At 47.4% G+C, this 22,561-nt stretch overlaps 1 protein-coding gene across 2 annotated transcripts in view; it reads right to left on the bottom strand.

The window, feature by feature from the left end:
* Positions 1-8,861: 8,861 nt before the first annotated feature.
* The window catches only part of ATPCL (ATP-citrate synthase), a 95,415-nt gene continuing 81,715 nt past the window's right edge, over positions 8,862-22,561 (bottom strand). For both annotated transcript variants that reach the window (XM_050187048.3, XM_055075915.2), the window contains exons 20-22: positions 20,831-20,944; positions 20,067-20,226; positions 8,862-10,926 (exon numbers count right to left, since the gene is read on the bottom strand). In XM_050187048.3, coding sequence (XP_050043005.1) covers positions 10,826-10,926; positions 20,067-20,226; positions 20,831-20,944 — 375 coding nt within the window. In that variant the 3' untranslated portion in view covers positions 8,862-10,825. The remainder of the gene's footprint in view (positions 10,927-20,066; positions 20,227-20,830; positions 20,945-22,561) is intronic.

The raw sequence follows: 22,561 nt of genomic DNA on the forward strand, positions 1-22,561 counted from the left end.
AAAATCAATTACCTCATGGCCGATACCTTCATCTTTTAATATGTGCCACAGGAGTTCCCTGTTCACGTTGTCGTATGCACCGCTTATGTCCAGGAAGGCTAAATACAGAGGTCTATTTTCCGCCTTAGCTATTTCTATGCACTGGGTAAGCGCGAACAGGCTATCATCTAATCGCCTACCACTTCTGAACCCGTTCTGAAGTTCTCCGAGTATTCTATTACTTTCTACCCATGACTGCATTTTTAATTTCACCGCCTGCATCGCCAGCCTATATATAACTGATGTTATCGTAATTGGTCGGAATGATTTTTTGTTCTTCTTATCACCTTTCCCTTTATAAATCAAATTCATTTTACTTTGTTTCCAGCTGTGCGGAATTTGCTTATTTGTTATGACTGCCTCCAATGCGTTTATCAGCGTTTCCTTGCTTCTTGGGCCAAGTTCATTAATTAACTTGATTGGAATTTCGTCTATCGCCGCGGACGTACATTTTGGAACATTTGCTTCCGCCTTTTTCCAGTTAAGATTGGTCAGTTCTAAGCTGTTTTCTATTATGCTATCCTGTGTTGCTCCCTCATTTGGGGCGATTACCCTATCGTATTTCCCAAATGACTCTGCTATAACTGAACCGATGTAGGTCACAGCGTCACCTCCCTCTAAACAATTTCCTTCGGCATCGTGAATCTGTTCCTGCTTCCTGTGATTAGCTTTACCCAGCCAGCTTATATGGTTCCAGAATTTCCTTGACCTCCCTTTATTAGTTGCGTCGCGAACTTCAGCCAGCCAGCGATCAGAGGACTGCTTTATTTTAGCCTGGACGAGCACCTGCACTTGTTTCTTTTGTGTATAAGATTCCCATTTTTGGCTTATTTCCTCTTCAGATAACTGCGCCCTCTTTGCTTCTCTGTGTTCCCGAGATGCCAACTGTCGTTGTTCGATGGCCTCCCTAATTTCCTTATTCCACCAACTTCGTGGCTTCCTCTTTCCTCTCCAGCGGTTTACTCCTTTTACTTTTTATTTTTGTACTAATGAGTAGTTCTAACTGATTATATTCCCACCTTTCCATGGGATGTTTCTCTATTGCTTATTTGCGCTATTTGTTCGTCATTTAATTTTGCCTACTCTTTTTGACTTCCCTGCATTTCTCTTTTGAGCAGGGCTCCCAACTGTAGACTAATAAGCTTATGATCACTTCCGAGGCTGTACTTCCCCTCTTCGTCTATTTCCATCATTGCTAGCTTGCTATACAACCCCTGCGACATTAAGCAGTTCTCAATGGTCGTTTGTCTGTTACGGGACTCCCACGTGATTTGCCCCTCACACTTAGTTTCTCTATTTACTATAACTAGGTTGTGTCCCTCACAGAAGTCTAGCATCAACCTCCCATTACAATCTGTGTACCCATCCAGATCTTCGATGTGGCCATTCTTGTCGCCAAGCAGACAAATATCGGCACCTTCTCCAAACTGCTTCATATCATCATCGAGACACTTCACTAGATCCTTATTCTCTTGCCTGCATTTGGCCCCTGTCCCTAAATAAACTACTCCTAGCCATGTCTCTTTACCGGCAATTGTACCTGATACCCAGACATGTTCTTTGCAAGTTAACTTCTTTTCCAATTTGTTCCTTGATGTATCAGCATACCTACTCTTCCTCCCTTCCTCTCCGTTGCTGTTCTAATTGCTCCCTTCCCATACGTAGCCTTCAATAAACAGTGGGTCTTCTAGATGATGATGATGATGATGTCCTTGATGAGATTGGCGCTTAACCACTCGCGGGGATTGGCCAAGAGTCGGGCAGACTTTGCTTATGTTTTCAGAAAATGGGGGTAAGGATCTAAAATTTTGTTACATGAATTTAGGCGAGGGAAAGTCGAAACGGTTCAGTAGATTGTCATGCTACGTAGAGAAAAAAAAATAAATAATTATCTTTAATATATCAATGAGGCAATAGAGGAGGAATGAATAGAATAATACGGTCATCAATGAAATCGGTTTGATTCAATAATAAATTTTTCTAAGGCGAAGCACACATTCCTATGTGAGTGCCCAAGCACAGACGCTCCGAAAGACAGTAGTACCGGAGTGTTCAATGGCAGGCCAAGCTGTCGCACTGTAATTTCTAATGTCATTTTTCTCATGGAGGAGAAACGCCGGCATTCCAGTAGGTAGTGCTCAATCGTCTCTAATGCATTGCAATAATGGCACAATGGCGATATTGCCAGACCAGATCGGTGCATGTAAAAATTTAGAGATGGGACTCGACAACGTAGTCTCGTTAATGTAACTTCAGTTTGTCTTGTTTTGCAAAACTTCCTGCTCCAAGGGAATTGTAAGTGGCGTAGTTCCAAGGATGATTTGAGGTTCGATTGAGATTTTAAAAGGATGTATCTTCTGAACCTGGCGGACGTGATGAAGCCCATCGTTGGAAGAAGGGGAAGCACTGGGCCGCTGATAGAAGCCTTGGCCAAGCTGTCTGCCACCTCATTCATAAATATGCCTTTGTGTCCAGGTACCCATATCAATCGCAAACTTCTCAAATGACTTGGAGCCAGGGAGTACAAAGTTTTCAATATGTGTGTCTCGCCGGGAGCAGTAAGTGAGGTGCACAGCGACAAAGAATCTGTGATTATTACCGCCGTTGACCTGAAAGATTGTAGCTTTCGTAAAGCTAGGACAACAGCTAGGAATTCCGCTAAGTATATTGGAGTGAAGTCGGGAAGCCGAATAGAAAAAGACCAGTCCAATGATGATGAGAAGATTCCAACTCCTGCCTTTTCTTCACTCTGCGAAGCATCCGTTGCTATAATTACGTTAGTTTGGAGTTGATTCAAGTGATCCTGGAGTAAGCCGTTAAGAATATGCGAGGGAAGCTGCTTGGCATTATTTGGGTATAGGTCATCATAAGTAATAACTAGTGAATTTGAGATGCTGTTTTCCGTGATTATATCATTTATATTTACGTCTAACGGATTCAATAACGATTGCGATACAATGACTTGTGGCGTGTGAAACCGTGGCCATCTGACTCCAAAAAATTGGGCTCGTTGTTTGATGAAGATGGACTGGGATCGTCTTAGTGGGGATTCATAGAGCCTTATAAATGTTTGAACGCTAAGTATCTTAAATCTCATTTCAAGGGAAGGCAATCGTGCTTCCTTGTAGAGCACAGCGTTGGCTACAAACTTTGGTAGCCCCAGACATAAGCGAAGCGCTTCCCGTTCCAGCAAAACTAGTGGGCGTAGCTTGTAAGCCGCGGCGCCGGAGAATAACACACAACCGAACTCTAGTATAGGTCGAATATACATGCGGTAAATCATTATGAGTGTGTCTCTGCGCATGCCCCATCGATAATTACTTATCCTTCGTATTATCCCCATTGCACGAGAAGCTTTTGAAGTTATATGTTCAATATGCTGACGCCAATCAAGATTACCATCATAAATAATTCCAAGGTACTTGACCTCTTCCACTTGTGGGATAGTGGAGTGCCGGTATGAAAGGGATATAGTAACTGGGTCTTGTAGGGGAAAGACAAGAACGGCACTCTTATTCACATTAAGGGACAAGCGAATATTGTCCAGCCATGCTTCTAGCTCGCATAAGTATTCCTGTAAGCATTCGTACAGTGACTGAATATCACTTGCTGATGCAAAAAACGCTATATCATCAGCGTAAACGTACGTGCTTACATTTTGATGATGAGGAATGGAGCTGAGTAGGATGTTAAACAGCAGCGGGGACAAAACTGCCCCTTGAGGAACCCCGCGTGTTTGTCTGAATTTTCCCGATGAAATTCCGCTTTGTGCACAGTAAAACTCCCTGCCCTGCAAGAACTCTGCAGTCCACGTCACGAAGTAGTCTGGCAATCCCATATCCTGCATCCTCTTTATTAATAAAGGGTATTCCACGCTATCGTATGCTTTAGAAATGTCTAATGTGACTAGGGCAGCATATTGTTTTTGGTAACGAGCCAACTGAATTCGGCTTTCTAGGTCGATATGTGCGCACCAAATGGACATCCCTGGTCTAAATCCAATTTGGCAGGGGCTCAATAATTCTCGTGTTGTCACAAACTGAACCATACGTGCGTTTAATAATCTTTCTATTAATTTTACGAAATTTGATGTTAGAGAAATAGGCCGAATATTGTCTAGGACATACCCTTTGGTTTGGTCTTTCAGCAGAGGAAGCACCTTCGCAATTCTCCACATAGGAGAGAACCATGCATATTGTACCGAGTAATTTATGGTATCTAATAAGCCGTTAGGAGCGACTTCAAAGAGAAGTTTAATCATCTTGGTAGTGACCCCATCGGGACCTGGGGCTGCTGCTGGTAAACAGGAAACGGCTTGGGACAATTCTGCCATGGAAAACTCTTCGAAATTTTCTGAAGTGCCCTGCGCGTAAGGAGAGAAGGGAAGAGAGGTAGCGAAGCGGGTTTCTAACCCTTGCGCGATTACATTTAGGGAGTCAGCTTTTTCACTTGTGGTTAAAACTACCGACTCCCAGTTCAAGGGGCGTGGAATCATTTTTTGGGATCTTAAAAACCGAAATAATGCACGCTTATTATTTGCTTTGGAAAGGAATTCGAAATGTCTGACATTGTAATCGTCTTTTGCCTTACCTACCGTTCTTTTAAATGTTCCAGCAATAAATTTATAGTTTTTCCAGTTTTTCGGAGATTGGTTATGAATGAGTTGTTTCCATGCAGCCTTGCGTCGCTTGTAGTCCCGCGAGCAATCGTCATTCCACCAATTTGTAGCAGCAGTGTTTTTACATGCCTTTAACTGGAACTCTGATCTTTTGCGCGAAGTATCAATTATTGAGCAAATATCCTCGGCTTTCAATGGAGAATTTTCCATTGATTTGAAAGTAGTCTGCAAGCAATTTTTAAATGTACGGTAATCCACAAAAGAGTGGATTCGAGCCTGCCCGGTGGACTGCGGACCTACCACTTCAAACACAATAGGCAAATGATCGCTTGTCGTCCCGACATTCACCGTTTCCCATGCGGATGTGGGAATACCTGGACCTGAAAATGTAAGATCCAGTACAGATCTGAACTGTCCGCGAAGAAACGTAACTGATCCCGAATTTTGACATGAAAAGTTATTTGTGATTGCCCAGTCCCATAGACGCTTTCCGCACGGGTCTGTCCTGGATCCCCATGATACATGATGAGAGTTGAAGTCACCTGCCAAAATTATATCTTTACCGCATTTCGCCATAACCGAGTCCAGTGGGTGTGTATCCTGCACACCCGAGGGAAAGTATATATTGACTAATGAGAAAGGCCTACTGCCAGGGAGAGTAATTTCTACTGCTAGAATTTCACACTCTGGAGACATCAGCTGGAATGATATATTTGCCCTGTGGCAAAACTTGCTTGAGACCATAATTAACAGTCCCCCACCTCTCGATGGGCGATCTAGGCGAAAGGACCTAAAATTGCGCAGAGAAAATTGTTTTTCAGGGGATCCCCGAGATGTGTTTCGAATAGCGCGTATACATCTACTTCTTCGTTCTTTAACTGCTGTTGTATTCCTAACCACTTCGCTCTCTTTCTACCGCCTTGCATGTTTATGTACCTGATCCTGGTGTTAAATTAATTTTTTGTAGTTTTCTTCCTGGACCTCCTAGTGCGCCATTTTATGGGCGTCAGCCTCTATTGTTGCACTTTCTACACTGTTTCTATCTACCCCTACGCCCTGAGGCGCAGTGGACCCCCTAAAAAAGCTACTGCCAGACCTGCCAGGAGTCAGCCGATCTCGGCTCCTAGCCTTCCATTAAAGTGGATGCCATCGCGTGCAAAGCCTCTGCCAAAGCCTGCTCTATGCATTTCTCTGTTTGTCTGCCACTTCAAATCTTTTCTCCTGGCTTAGCTTTCTTATCTCACGATTAACAGCCACAACGTCCTTGGCAATTTCTCCGTTCCGTCCTTGCGCCTCCGGCACTGTGCATACCACGATCTGGACTTGCTGTGCTATCGCCCTTAAATCGTCAACTCCCTCCGCTAACCTTTCCACTACTTTTGCGGCTTCACCATTCAATACATCGTTTAGCCCCGCCGCTACCACTATCAATTTGCGCTCTGCAACATTCTCAGAAAGCTCGCTTTTTGTTTCTCTCAGTGCTGCGTCCATTGTCCTGCCTGGGAACGTCCCGACTGCTACCCGCTTATCACCCTTTGCACGCTCCATTATAGGTCTTTTGCACCTCCTCATATTTGAATCCCCACCGATAAGTACTAGGGCATTTCCTCCCTCCCTCATAACTTCCAGATTATGCTGCCTCTTATCCTTGGTTATGAGCTCATTCCTTGGGGTTAGCTTGCGTGTTCCCCTTCTCTCCTCGCGCTCGTTGGCGCCCCTGTGGCTACAGCGTCGCCTCACTCGGGGCGTGTTGCGCTGCTTCACTCTAACTACGACCGGCGGCGAGCTGACGACCGCTTGCTTTGGCTCCCTGCCTCCCACTTCGCCTGTAGGGTCTACCCTACTTTCTGAGTTTTTACCACCGCTTTGTTGTCCTGACCCGACATTCTCCGCTGCCCGCGTCTCAAGCGCTTCGAGCCGCCTTTCCAGATCGGCGCTCCTTCCTTTCTCTCAAGTTCGGCCACGGTCCTTACTAACTGCGCGGCCTGGGCCGCCTCCACCTTGACGAAGTTGTCAACTTTCGCCTGCAGTGCTACCCGCTTCTCCTGCTCCTCCCTCAGGTCAGTCGTACTTGGCCGCCCAATTCCCTTCCAATTTTTGGACGGCTTCCCTGACGCCCTCGCACGACCTGCACGTGAAGCTAGACCCCTCCGCGTCTGCTAAATTCTGGAATTTAGTCTCGTCGAGGAAGCACCATCGCAGGCACTCGTCGCACTGCACTTGCTCCCCGTCCCCCGCGGCCTTCACGTTCTTCGATTTCATCGCTAGGCCTACGTCCCTAGGCCCAACGAGGAAGTTCGCCAAATCACTCAAGCAAAGCCGACTCAACCGCTATCCCAAACAAAAATAGAGAATTATCACTCCCTACCCCATGTAAGAATCCGAAGGTCTAGCTGAAAGAATTAAATAAGCCTATCAAATAGGTCCCTCCTACCACCTAGGCCTATCGGGGGAGCCGCCAGACCTAGACGAAGCCGTTACGTTTACTACTCTTACAAAGAATTCAAGTTTGAGGTATAGTAGCGGCGCCTGGTGGCGACGAGAAACGTTATCTGGGTAGTACCAGCTTGGGTAGTATTGGGTAGTATATTGAGCCCTGGCTGTGGCGAAGCACGTTTCTAGCCCCAGTTTTTGTCCTCGATTCGCACTTTTTTCTGCCCTGTTGCGAGTGCGAAAAGGCTCGTCACTTCTCACAGACCACGCCGCGACCACGCTGCGAGCTGGCCGCAGCTATATAGTTTAACGAAAACGGACTCTCCGTGGGACGTAATGCTGGAAGCAGAAGTAATCGGCTACGCCGATCCGGAGAGACCTAGCTCAGCCACAAAAAATCGTCACAATCGTTACTGCTGCGTCGTGGGCTGCCATGAACAAGGAGGCCTGAATCTCAACATCAGATTCTACCGTTTCCCTTAGAGGCCTCGCGAAGCGAAGCGTCGGGCGCGCTGGACAGCTGCAGTTTGTCGCGCTGGGTAAGCGAAACTTCGCGCCATTGCCGATTGATTCGCCTGTCTTGAAGCTTGCTTGATTATCTGCGTTCTAAAATTCATCCTTTTGCACCTACAGTCCCGACGGCGGACCGACATAGCAGCAGGCATGGCTGGTGATTCACGATTCGAGACCAGGCCACAGCGGCAATTAACCATTTGACCGGTGCGAAGTGACCAGGTACGTGTGTGCAAATGACCACAAATCGTCGGGCTGATTCGGTGACAATTCACTACCCCACTACGAGCAGCAATAGCACAGTTTGGGCAAAGAGTTCAATTTACCAGAGGACTTTCTTAAGTCTTTCATATGCTCCAAGTGAAAAAGCCCGCTCGCCTAGCAGATGAGTCATAAATATTAGGTGCATAAATTCAGTCACGGTCTCGATCTAATTAAAAAAAAATCTAGGCACTAAGCATGTACTCGTGACTTTGTCTTACTCAGGAAGTGCGTACGGTATGTACCGTATTTACTCGCATAATGATCGCACCCCGAACTTGCCGCAGCGATATGTCGTGTGCCAAGTCTAGCAGATAATGATCACGCTTACCATATGTCGGATGCTACGCGAACGACTCAAGACAAACCAAGCGGTCTGCACGCACCAAACATTCTTAAGTAGATGCCTCACTTCATTACTTTCATTTTCCACACTTCCATGACAGAAAGAGGTACAACTAAACTCGCCTTTATTATTTGTAGGCTTCACAATGGTTTTGGTGAACATAAAGGGCGGCTTTCGCTTCTTCTCGTGGGCACGCAACAAATCGCGAGCGGCAATGACAGTGGCCACGTTTACACCGATACGTTAGAAGTGTATACCCTATTCATTCGCCGATGCTTTAACGCAGCTAATGTATTCGCCCACCCTCGTCGGAAACATGCTGTACTAGGATAGCAGTGAAGACAAATGCCGCAGTTTCCGCAGCATGCCGGCCATGTGTTTTTATGTCACTGGCAGCTAAGCGCGCCCATCTCCGTTTCTGTCCCCTCAATGTGGACATGACTACGTTATTGCCGCAAACTTACAGATATTCACAAAAAAAAAAGTGCAATTATGCGAGTAAATACGGTATTTATTTCCAGCGAGTGTCGGTTGCAAGTGCAAATGCCAGTGCCACGGTAGTGTTTTTTTTTTCTAAGTTTATTGCGTGCAATACCTTGCGCGCTGAAGCTTCTGTGAAATGCAAACTGCAGCTAGCAATCATGCCACTCATTCAGACATCCACAAATAATTTTATTCACTGCCACAAGAACTGCACACTATCACCAACAGCAGCAGCAGAATGACTGGGCCGCACTGCTTAGCACAGCAGCAAACGTGTGCCCTACGCAAGGTTCCAAACTCTACATACATACCCGTGGCCCTACTTGCCGGCTATCTTGTCACTACATCAACAGTTACCAGTAGCACACGCTCGTGCAAAGGTTGTGCACCCGGTCTGGATGACACACTGACCAAAGCCATTAAGCGACACTGCAAGCATTTTGCAAGAGCGTTTCTCCTCAAAGGCAGGTTTTTCTAGAGCAAGGCACCTGGACTAGTCAAAAGGTTGCCATATTTGAGCCAGCATTTTCTTGGCTTCAGACCAGGTGGCAAATTTTTTTCCCCAGAAGTGTACACAACTATGCCACAGCACGGCCAAGTGTCGAGGGAAGAGTGTTGATCACACAAAAATTAAGCAGTGTGATGCGAATGCATGATTGTCATCGCATTTTGAAACCTAGCAAGGGCCCTCCCCTCCCATCTGTGGAACAAGCTTCGCAGTGCAGACCCTTCAGAGTAGCACCAAGAGTGCACCTGGTGTATCTAATATAGAACCTAACCAGACTTTGCAGCTAACAACAAATAGGTGGTCAGTCTGTCTAGTTTGGAGCTGCCTGCTTATGTGGACGACATCTTTGAAGGTCGAATCCAATCAGTGGGCTTTATGTGTAAAAACCTGAAAGTCCGCACTAAAGCACGACTTGGCACCAACTTCGTGAAGACAATTTGCTGCCATTCCACACATAAAAGATCACAGCGATGCAACAAAGGTTTTTTTTTTTATCATAAAATGCTCATATAATTTGTAACAAAAATAAAAAATGATCTTCGGACAGCTGCAACAATGAGCTCATATGTTGGCTGTTGCCTCAAGTTCACAGGGGGAAAAACATACAAAGATACTTACAATGACATTTGACAAGAGAGTTCATGCAAATGACAATGTTTTTTTTCTCGATATGCTTGGAATGTTGAGGTGGCATACGACTTCAGAGCAGCCGAGCTGGGGAGGCAAGCACCTTGGGCAAACTTTCGCCGGGTTGCATGAGACAGCCCGACACCGACAAGAGCATTAAAGCCCGACATCACTGGGACATGGCATCAGCACACTGAAATGAACAAGCTTTAGCAGCAACTGCAGTGTTGAAGCACCAAAACCACAGAACCCACAACGACAACGAGGATAGTCAGGGTACAAGGGCTCTGGTAAAGTACCTTAGCTTTTGTGGATTTTCTCTTTTGAATTTTACTTGACATGTAAATGGGCAGTAGAGTTAGTCGTAAAAACACAAAAGGGAAAAACATTTGAGAAAAGGAGTTGTTAGGCCTAGCAAGGAAAAAAAAAAAACGAGAATGGTCTCGGTGACAAGAATAAACGGCAAATACTGCGAGACACCTCACGGGCCAGTGATGTGGCCAGTTCTGGCCTAGCCTCTTCACGCCCAGCTTCCTTGGCAACACCGAGCGATCAAACCACAGTGCACTTTTCATGGCAAGCGGTAGCAACGTGCACCCACAGCAGTTCTTTGCACCTCGCCTGTGCGTTGCCGTCCACGACAGCACGAATGCTTCGTGCGACTCTAGCACGCTGCAGCGAGCATGTGAAACCTTGTGGCCACCAGTAGTTTTTTTTTTTTCCCATTCCAATTCTTGCTTGCTCTCGTGTGACCACATGAGTTGAGAAACAAGGGGTCTGCTCGCTAAGTATGGACAGCAGAAGTACTACAGGGGTGGCGCACAACACACAATGGGTGTCGAATGGCAAAGTAACAACAACAGTTCTTGTAACCGAGGCGGTGGTGACACAGTCCATGAAGGGAGACAACACCGAGGGATGGGAGTGCAAATAAATAGGTCCCCCCCCCCCTCCTCTCTCTTCTGCGGGGGAACCTGGCGCATATTTCAATGTTGCCTCAGTTGTTGTAGCCCTCGGTCTCGGGGAGCACGTACGAGATGTCGTCCCACGGGTGGCGGTACAGGCCCTGCCTCAGCCGCTTCTGGTCCAGATAGTGTCCTGCACACCATGACGAAAGAAGTAGCATATTGCCACCAGTGAAATTCCAACGACATTACGTATTCTAAACAATGTTCAGTGTGTGCCTCTACACTTTGACAGCGCACTGCTGCCTTCCTATCTGCTTATCGCTTATTTGGTTAGCAGGAGCCATAATCTACTTTTCTGCTGGCGCACCTTGCCAGATGAACTCATCAGGACAAAGTCCCTGACAAGCTGAACACTTCATTGGTTTCCTAGGGAATGAGTATGCTACAGTCAAGACAGTGAACACACAATAAGCGATGATAACACATCAGATTTCGTTCACATGATTCCAGATGCTTCCCAAGAATTCAGACAAATGCGGGGCAAGTTAGCCAACAATCCTTCAGTGATGTCATGGTGCTGCACTACACAGGCGACCACCTAGATCAAGCAGACAAATAAAAATAAAATAAATTATGGGGCTTTACGTGCCAAAACCACTTTCTGATTATGACGCACGCCGTAGTGGGGGACTCCGGAAATTTAGACCACCTGGGGTTCTTTAACGTGCACCTAAATCTAAGTACACGGGTGTTTTCGCATTTCGCCCCCATCGAAATGCGGCTGCCGTGGAGATCAAGCAGACGACACTCACTAAAGACAGATCTAGAGACAGATACAAAATTGACATTGTTGTGCTTCTCGATGCAACATCAATTTAATGAGTAAACTAACATAAAGAATGACAGCACTACCGGTTTGGTTGTTCTTTTTGTTTTGTTCATTGGTGACACATTCAGCAATCTGGCCACCAATAGTTATAGACTGCCACCATTATTCCATCAGCGTGATTGAAAGATGGAAAGAATTCAGGAGTCACAGGAAAGCATAACGATATATTAAATGAGACTTGAAATGCCTGCCTTTAAATTACAGTTAAAACCAATTCATAATATACCGTAAAAACCAGACTATATGCGTCGTGCACGCCGACGGGCGCGCCACTAGTGGTGGCTTCGCGCATAACACGTGGGAGAGGAGCCTGGCGCGCGCCGTAGTTTGTTGTGTCGTTGATCGCGCTTCTCTGTCTTATTCGCGTTTTCAGAGCAAGATAGGCAACACCATTTGCACGTGTGGGGTGGCCAAAGCTTCAGGGAATGTCGAAGAAGAATTGTTGCAGGGTGGGGGGCTCAAATACCGGTGAAAACGTGCCAGCGATACGGTTCTAATCATTCCCGGCAAAGCCTCATCAGCAGGAGCAATGGTAGCAAAAATGGATCGTCGCTTCGAAGGGAAATTTCTTGTTCTCATCCTTTCCTTTGTCTCGTCGGTGTTTTATTCCACTCGATCATAGTTAGATGCGTGAGCAACGAAGTTCGTCTGCAGTGCAGCATGAGGTTTAAAGGCATTTCGCTAAAGTTCGGAATGCTGTTTGCCGCTTATATTGTTTTCCGCTTCTTTACCGCGTTGCGCTAGCTAGGCAGCACGACTGCACGAGCGCATTGCGTTCTATGTTAAAGCTACTGAAGTTTGCAAGAACTGAAATTGTTGGTTTCATGTGGCGCGGTAAATCCTCGCACCAACTGTCGCGCACTTCATGTTTTTACATCTATTTTATGCGTGGCTTCGCACATGTTTAACTGTTGCTAGTTGCTCCATGCATAACTCTTGTCGATTCTTTTGAGCTGCGAAGTTTTCACCCTGCCTTGTTTGTAAAGGGTATAAATCACGCTGTGTCTTATCGGAATGATACCAAAGAAGTGCTTCTTTAACAGCTTTATTCTTTTCGCCCGAGGGCATCTTAGATATTGTTTGCGTTTTTGGAAATGTGTTTAGAAAATAGGTAGTTCAGGGCGAGAATTGCTAATAGCTGCTGCATATGGTATTTTTGTTCCATTTCTCGCTGAAAAGTTCGCGTCCCGTTTGGGAAGTCATCCCACCTCGATGCTGCCTGAGCAAACTTAACACGCCGAGTGATTTGTTTGTTTCACAACATAGTCCCTTCTTGCATGTGAGTTTTGTACTCAACTGAATTCTTTCTTATACTTACGCTGCAGACGACTAAACCGGGCCTTGCCGCCAGTAGTCATCTACTTTCACTGGCGCTGCCTTTAAATATATCATGTGGCACCTCTCTCTAGTAATATAAAAAAGTACTGAAAAGTTAGTCAGTCTTTAGCTTTGTACGTTTCCAAGCAGCTCCCTTGGGGAATTTAAAATTGCACAAACTGCAGCGGGAACGGTAGTTCATCGGCGTATGCAGCAGAATTGCATCGGCGGTACAGCACTAACACGCGCTTTTATTAACCCGTGTGTTTGGTGGCTTCGTTGGCTAGTGTACGGGTTTCCATCAATAAATTGGCAATTACTCTTCTTGAGGCGACTTCGACTGCAGTTATTCATCGATGTCACATGTATTCATCGGCAGAAAAATCACAACGGCATGTGCAAAGATTGCACCGTGCGGATTTGTTTGATATAAGTCTGCACTAACGACGGGTGCTTATTATTCAGGTACAGAAGCAGCATTGCGGCAAGGGTAGAATAAAAAAAAGAACATCGAGAGATCGCATCACTCAACAAAATTTATCGGCTAGTCAACATTAGCTCCACGTCATGTAAATGGGGTTCATGGTGTTTGTCTGCGGGACACACCTTGCACGTATGTGGACCATGTTGTCCCAAACACCGGTAACATCGTGTTCATACCCGCTCGCACAGAGGTCAGCATCTTCCCTACAGCTGTCACCGCAGAAGAAGCAGCCTGGCACCCGAACAAAGGAGAAATCGCAGCCGCGAACTTCAGCCATCCTTGCTGCAAAGGGTTGTCTGCTACTGCTCCCGCGTGTACTGTTGGAAGCATCCACTAGGTGGCTTTCAGTGGCGCCTCTATAGGCGGTGCACAAGGCGTATAGGTCGGACCGGAATATAGGTCGATCCCCCAACTAACGAATTCTAAAAATGAAAAAAATCTTTTTCAATGGCAAAAGTACCGAAAGACACCCTTACCTTGAAACAAATGTGACTCATGCACAATAGTGACAGTATTTATTTAAATGCTGCTCACATGTGCACCCGGCCAATTTTTAACAGTATCGCGCGACCATCGACCCGCGTGCTTGTCAGCACCTTATTAATGGCGCTGAGCGGCGAAACAAACGAGATACGTGCACGTGTACACGTGCGCTTACTTTCACTATTTCGCCGCTCCGTGCCGTGGTGATAAGGTGCTGACAAACACGCGGGTCGATGGTCGCGCGATACAGTTAAAAATTAGCCGGGTGTACAGTACACAGAAGGGCATGAAGTGCGCAAGCACTACTCCGAATCAGAGCAACGCCTTTGATCAGAGTCGTCCGAACTAGAGTCTGATAACGAGCGCTTCTCGCTGCCCAGTCCAGAGGCTCGCGCGATCTCTACCGCTTTCACACGGATGCATTCGGAAGTCACAGGCAGCGATCTTACACGCAGCTCCCAGACGAACTCCGCAACCTTGTCTTCTAGTTCTGCGGTCCGCTGCGGACCACCCACGAAATAATGTTTTCTTTTGGTTACTGCAAGTTGTAATATGCTGCTTCTGCCTCCGCCAGTACCGAATGCTCTTTTCGGATACTCCAAATTCGCGCTCTGCCGCGAGGTTGCCGTGGGCTTCCGCGCACTCAATTGCCTTTTTCTTGAAGGCGACGGTGACTTGTCGTCGGCTTCCGCTCATTTTGAAACAAAATGTGAAAAAGCAGCCTTTAACCAATATAGCTTTGTGACAATGTAAACGCAAATTGGCGGTGCCACAATGTCGCCACGACGGGCTGCTGCTGATGGCGAAGGTGCTTCTTTACTTCATCCGCCCATTGTTGCAAGACTTCCGTAGTTTTTCCGCCAATGTCCGGTATATAAGACGAGGGTCGACTTTTTGCGATAGTCTCTCGGAAAAAAATTCAACCTATTCCGGTTTTTACGGTAGTCGCGGTGATCGTAGGAAACGTACATGGCCAGCATTTCAGTTAGTGTGCGGTTGAGTCGCTCAGTGAGGCCGTTCGTTTGAGGGTGGTACGCGGTAGTAATCTGGTGTTCTGTAGAACAGGAGCGGAGCAGATCATCGACGACCTTCGATAGAAAGTAGCGGCCGCGATCAGTCAGCAACTGGCGAGGGGCGCAGTGGTGCAGGACGACGTCGTATAGTAAGAAGTCGGCTACATCTGCAGCGCAGCTGGTTGGCAGCGCTCGTGCGATGGCATATCTCGTGGCATTATCAGTTGCTACAGCAATTCATTTGTTTCCTTTGATGGAAATTGCAAAGGGGCCAAGGAGGTCGAGGCCCACACAGAAGAAGGGCTCTGCAGGGAGATCAATCGGTTGAAGCAAACCAGCGGGAGGCATAGCAGGCGTCTTCCGGCACTGACACAGGTCGCAAGCGACATAACAGCGCACTGAGCGATAAAAGCCGGGCCAGAAGAAGTGGCGCCGCAGGCGGTCGTAAGTACGAGTGATGCCCAGATGTCCAGCAGTAGGAGCGTCGTGAAGTTGCTGGAGTACGGCCAGTAGAAGGTGCTTGGGAACAACTAGGAGGAGCTCCGGTCGTCAGGACGAACGCTATGACGGTATAAAGTTCCATTGCGCAAGGTGAACATCCAGAGGGACGAGTCATTGGGCGAGAAGCTTAGGCGTTCCATAAGTGTTCGAAGAACAAAATTTTTGCGCTGCTCGTCGCCAATATGGAGGAAGCCCGAGAGGGATAAAACACTGATGTCCGAGTCTGCATCGGTATCGTCTGGTTGATCCACGGGATTGCGGGACAGGCAGCCAGCGTCTTTATGCAGGCGCCCAGACTTGTACATAATAGGAAATGTATATTCTTGTAGACGCAATGCCCAACGGGCAAGTCGTCCAGTTGGGTCCTTCAAAGAGGAGAGCCAGCAGAGGGCGTGGTGATCGGTTACGACGCAGAAACTCCAACCGAGAAGGTACGGTTGAAATTTAGCAACCGCCCATACGAGCGCGAGACATTCTCAGTAATGGAGCAATTTCGCTCGGACGTGGAAAGAAGGCGGCTAGCGTAAGCGATGACACGGTCTTGGCCCTGTTGACGCTGAGTGAGGACAGCGCCTATGCCATGACCACTTGCGTCAGTTCGTACTTCAGTGGCCGCAGAAGGATCAAAGTGCGACAGAATCGGGGCAGTTGTAAGCCTCTCAATCAGGGTAGAGAAGGCTTTCTGTCGTAGTGGTCCCCAAGAGAAAAGTCTCTCTTAAGAAGGTCAGTGAGAGGGTGAGCGATGCTGGAAAGTTTTTTTACAAATTGCCGGAAATAAAAGCATAAGCCCAGAAAACTACGGACATCGTTTGTGGAACAAGGTACAGGAAAATGTCGCACGGCGTGATCTTTCTGTGGATCAGGTTGGATTCCGGCGGCGTTTACCAGATGGCCGAGCATGTTAATTTCACGGCGACCGAAATGGTACTTGGAGGAGTTTAGCTGAAGGCCAGCCCTGCGAAACGCGGAGTATGGTTGTGAGGCACCGCAGGTGGCTCTCAATGTTCGGCGAAAACACAATCACATCGTCGAGGTAACAGAGGCATGTAGACCCCTTCAAGCCGCGCAAGAGAGAGTCCATCATGCGCTCGAATGTAGCTGGCGCATTGCACAATCTAAAGGGCATGACTTTAAATTGGTACAGACCGTCCGGTGTGACGAAGGCGGCTTTCTCGCGGTCCATCTCATCGACGCTAATCTGCCAACAGCCGGAGCGGAGGTCAATTGATGAAAAGTATTGGGATCCCTGAAGGCAGTCAAGAGCGTCATCAATGCGAGGCAGGGGATAAACATCCTTCTTTGTTATCCTGCTGAGGTGACGGTAGTCAACGCAGAAGCGCCACATGTTGTCTTTTTTCTTTACTATGACAACTGGTGATGCCCACGGGCTACTGGAAGGTTCAATGATGTCCTTGTCCATCATCCTGTCTACCTCTTTCTGTTGCGGAGACACGATATGGCCGCCTATGAATGGGGCTGGTGTCAACGGTGTTGATGCGATGCGTGACAACAGATGTCTGGCCCAGTGGACGGTCGTCCAAATCAAAGATATCCCGGTAAGATGACAGCAGGTGCCGAAGAGTTGTTTTTTTTGCTTGGAAGGAAGGTCAGGGGCAATCGTGTTAGAAACGTTGTCCGCAGGAGTCGAGTACGAAGGAGTGGGTGACAAAGGTCTGTTGGTACTGAGGAACGATTCAGAGGTCAAAGAAGAAATCTCAAATTCTTCCAAAGGAGTGATATGCGCTATGGCGATACCGTATGGCAGCACATGCGACGAAAATCTAAAATTGAGGATGGGCACGCGAGCGCAGTTTTCGTGGATCCGGATTAAGGTGCTCGGTAGGGCAATATTGCCCGACAAAACCACGTCAGTAAGGGGCGACACGACGTACTCGCCATCAGGTACGGGAGGACAGGGCGTCAGGAGGACATTTGTAGCCGCCTGTGGAGACAGCCTTGCGAAGTCAGCAGAACATAAGCGGTGTGAAGGACAAGTGGTTGCGTCGGCAGGAAGCGGCAGATTTAACTGTACAACACCTGCAGAGCAGTAAATTTGGGCAGAGTGCTTCGAAAGGACGTCGAGGCCGAGAATTAGGTCGTGCGGACAGTGTTCAAGGACGATAAATAGAACAACGGTATAATGGCCCCCAATGGTCACATGTGCTGTGCACATTCCAAGAACAGGTGAAGTACTCCTGTCGGCGACTCGCACAGTGCACGGTACAGCGGGTGTCAGAACCTTTTTGAGCCTTTGGCAGAGAGCAGCGCTCATAACTGAAAGCTGCGCTCCTGTATCAACGAGAGATCTAACAGGAACGCCATCAACTTCAATGTTCAGTAGGTTTCCACATGTAGGCAGGGTCAACAGAGGATTTGTGGGCCGGGTCGGAGTTGCAGCTTCACCTCCGGGAGCTGCACCGCCTAGTTTCCCCGAAGCGAAGCGACCGGTTGCAGAAGGGGATGAAGAGCGGTAAAGAAGAGGCGAACGGGACCTACGACCTTGCGGAGACGGGGAGCGGCTGGATGTTGGTGGAGCACTGTCGGCGTTGATGTTTCTAGTCGGCGTATAGGGCGAGAAAATACGATTGTCTGGTACTTGGCAGTAGTGACTCGAAGATGACCACCGAGGAGGCGACGACCAGTGGTTGCGGCAATGACGGGCGATATGTCCAATACTGGAACAATTAAAACAGATGGGTTTATCATCCGCTGTGCGCCAGTCAGCTGGGTTGCAACGGAGTGGCAGAAAGCTTTGCGCCTGGGAGCCAGTGGCCGGAGAAATCTGGTAGGTGTTCGTATGGCGGACCGAGCAGAGAGACGTAATGCCCAAACTTGCTGTTTCCTCCCGAACGACTGCTTGTATAAGGGAGATAGCGGGCATGCTTTCCCGAAAGTAGGAACGAACTGGAGCCAGAGCCATGGCCTCAAGCTCACGGTGAACGATGCGCGTGATATCTTCCGGTCCTGTCGGCTGAACGAACCGCGGCAGGTCTTCGCAAGAAGATGTCGCGGTGGTATTGGGCAATCGGTCAAAAGTTTGAGCGACGCGGCGGCCCTTCGCTTGTCCGAAGCACCGGAACTCCTTTATAATTGCATCCACAGTGGCACAATCCTTACACAAGGAGATTGAAGGCATTGTCTGCAATACCTTCCAGTATGTGACCAATCTTGTCTGCCTCGGTTATGTTGTTATCAGCCTTGCGACAGAGGGCCAGCACATCCTGTATGTACACGACATAAAATTCTGTGGATGTCTGAGCACGGCACGCAAGTTCTTTTTTTGCTGCCAGCTGACGACCGACAGGTCTGCCAAACAGGTCTTGAATTTTTTCTTTGCAGACATCCCAGCTCGTTTAGGTCAGCTTCATGTGTGTCGTACCATTGCTTCGCAGTTCCTCTCAGATAAAATATCACGTTTGCTAGCATCATTGTTGGATCCCACCTGTTGTCGCACACTCGCTCGTACATTGTAAGCCAATCCTCCACGTCGGCGTTGTCCGTGCCACAAAATGTCCCCGGGTCCCACGGATGAGTGAGGATCACCATTGGCACGGGCTGCTGAGGCATTGTCGTTTGTGTCGGTTGATTTGCCATTGTAGCGGCAGGTAGATGACTTCCGCTGCGAAGTTCCGTGATTGTACCCCGCACCTTCCACCAAAATGTTGCAGGAAGAAAGCAGGCGCACGAGTGTAAAATATAGTATATTTACAACTGGTGTATATGGCGTTCAGGCAACTGCCAGACTTAGTCTTCCTCTAGTCTAAATCAACTTCTTCCTTCCCTTCACCGTAACAATATTATGGCTGGCACGAATTTCAGTGCAATACGAATTCGTAACATTCTTCAACCGAACTAGATTGCTTACAATACGGAAAACATTGGCTGTTTCGAATGTGAGCAACAGTGACGGAGGCCGAGCCAGCAAGGCGACAGGCACGCAAGACCTGGGCAAGATCCATAGTCGCCAAGCAAACGGCTACATTCCATGCTCTGCGCGCATAAGGGGAGGAAGGTAGAAACATGCGACAGCATGTCAGCTTAACATTTACACCTTGCAGAAGGCGATCACTGATGATTTAGGCAAGAAGAAAACGCAGACACGTACGTATTAGGAAACCTTTTCTGCCACAAATAAATTTTTTCTTAATTTTGTGTATGTTTTGATGATACGAATTTTGGGTGACAATTATTTCACGCGACCCCATGAAATTTGTATTACTGAGATTTCACTGTAAATTGTGGCATTTAACACACCGAAACTGAGCGGTGGGTCACGAAGCACGCAGCAGTAAGGGGCTGTGGATAAATTGTGACCATCTGGGGTTCTTTAACGTGCACCTAAATTTAAGTACACTAACTTTATTGCATTCTGCATCATCAGAATGTGGCCACTACCTCTAACCTAACTTATGACCTCATGTTTCTAGGTGAATTTCAAGGGAAATTATGATTACTTTGTTACACAAGTAGTTTCGCTAAAACCCACATTCCATATAATCAGGTCTGCCTGTGTTAATCAATGCACTATGCCATTTGATCAAAGATTGTACTATGACGCGATGGCGGTGATGACCGCCTGCTAGCCTTGTCAGAATGTTCACAAGATTGCATCAGTGCCACACTGTTGAGCCAAGGGTACCCACCAATGAATCCGATAGTGCGGCCCAGCACAAAGAGGCCGTTGAGGGCACCCATCTCAACGTAGTCCTGAGCTTCCTCGGGTGTGAAGCAGCCACTGCTCCGCAGGAGGTCAACGACTGCCACTCCAATTAGGCCATCCACATTCAGGATCAGGTTTGGCTTCTGCATTCACCAACAGTCACAACGCAGGGATCATTTCAACAAAACTCCCGAGAGATTAGCTTCCAATCATCTCTCTCCTGTTCCGACAACGGCATGGTGTCTTGCAAAACCAACCTACTTCGTGGCTTCTTTTTTTTTTATTGACAAGTCTGGGCTGCAATGACCCTTCCGCTTTTGTCGACACCATTCCCAACACCCCAAACTTTGCATTGCACAATTGCTCCACATATATGGCTCTACTGTTGGAAACCACACCTTTCTGTAATGCCTCCAGTCGCACAAAATAGTGAACGAGTAAAGACCAATCTGTCTGAAGAACACAGGCGACAATGCTGTGCATCAAAACCTGCTTGCGTAGGAGCACTTTTCAAGTGGGAGCAGTCGCGAGAAAGCCAGGTTCGTCGTCTCAACTTTCAGTCTTTTCTGCGTTAAAATTTCTGTCATTCATATTAAAAAATCCCAAACAGTGATAATTTTCTTTCAAACACCAGACAACTTGGACAAAGTTTGTTGTCCATGCAAATATTATACTGTACAGGGATCTAACATTGTTGGATACAGTTCAACACGAAGACATTATCACAGGCAGAAAAGACACACCAACCTTGGAGGTGGTTATCTTCTCGACCTCGAGTGCATAGTCCAGCACGGGCGTCGCTGGGAAGTGCTTCTTGACGTAGTCCTTCAGAATCTTCACCCGCATGTCTGGGTTGTTTATCTGCAAATGGGTAACTCATCCGTTATATAAAAAAAATATCATTTCATTTAAATGAACCTAAAAATTTTGGTTCACCTGCTATGTTTTCAGTGTATATTGACCCTGTTGTCAGAAAACCAAGTGGGTAATACATGCCCATCCAAACCGGTTTATAGGGCATGAAATTCATGCAAAAACCAGGATTTTGGCGTAGCTTAAGTGCGCTCTCCAGATGAGAGAGCTTCATAGCCTGACCATTGCACAGATGCCCTGAATTTCAGCTTCCGTTTCTGAGATGCCTAACTAGTTCCGCTTTTTCTCAAATTCAATGGTCCCAAAAGTTTGCATATGATCTCTACCATGTCTGTCTGAACATGACCCTTTAATTTGACCCTTGTTAATTCAGAAAACTGCACTCCTCCTCTGGTCACAGCAGGTGTTGCATTATTTAATGGAATCAAACTCATTAATGCAGACGTATTTAGTCTCACAACGGTTACTTCGACAACTCTCTGAGCAAGGCAAGCGCGATAAATGTATGACACAAATGAGCAAAAGTGACGCCAACATGTAGCCGAAATGAAACAACAGAGTCTGCATTTACCATAGTCATGAGCAGATCCCTAGCAAGAGTGACATACATGCCTGTATCCTTCGGGTGTATTTGTGCCTTTATTCCACAGTTTAACGCGGTGCACGTAAATGCATTGCCCTCGTGCCTTTAGAACTGCATAGTCGCCATTCATTATGACCATGTCGACAAAGATCACAGTTTCATGCACAGCAGTTGCGGCAAACGGTCATTTCGTTTTGACTCTGTGCAAGTGCGCGCAATGTCACAAACATGGCGTCGAGGATGAAGAGAGATTCTACCGTGGCTTGCATGCTAGCATCAAACCAGCACGCTACGTCATGCTAAGACTGTTGCGGGTCAGTTCACTGGCAAAAAATCATTGGGATGTGCGTGCGGAATTGAAAAGCATGTCTCGAATGAAGATGCGGGTCTTTCACCAGAGCCACACAGCAAAGAAAGCGCTAGGCCTTCACCGCTCTGAGAGCTAATACCGTATTGACTTGAATCTAACGCGCACCTCTTTTCCAATAAAACAGGTCCAAAAATTGCATGCGCGTTAGAATCGAGTACAACACTAAATCCACGTTACCATATCGCCATCGGCATTAGAAAAATTGCCACCTCGTATTTGCTTGTAGCCTAGCTACCGTAGCTTCCTCCATGTGCATATCTCCATGTTGTACATGTAACCAGGCGCTGGTGTAACCTAGTCTAGCGCCTGTCTTCCCATTTTCTGCATTTATTCGATCAGCATGGAAGCCCCGACTGCGAAGACATGCCAAGTCCATCACGATGCCGCATTTAAAAGGAAGGTTATGTGCGCGGAGACGGACGGAAATCGGGCCGCATCACGGGCGTTCGGAGTTCCCGAAACTTGCGTGCGGGACTGGCACAAACAGAAGAATATTTTCGCCAGCAAAGCAACAAGGAAGGATTTCAGTGGACCGAAGCAGGGCCACTTCGCCGAAACAGAAGAGCTGCTCGCGGAATACGTGCAAGAGCAGGGAGTGGCATAGCGGCCTGTGACGACCGATCTGCTCAAAGTATGGGTGATGTAGTTAGCC

The sequence above is a fragment of the Dermacentor andersoni genome, chromosome 2 (assembly GCF_023375885.2).
Source record: "Dermacentor andersoni chromosome 2, qqDerAnde1_hic_scaffold, whole genome shotgun sequence".
Lineage (NCBI taxonomy): Eukaryota > Metazoa > Arthropoda > Arachnida > Ixodida > Ixodidae > Dermacentor > Dermacentor andersoni.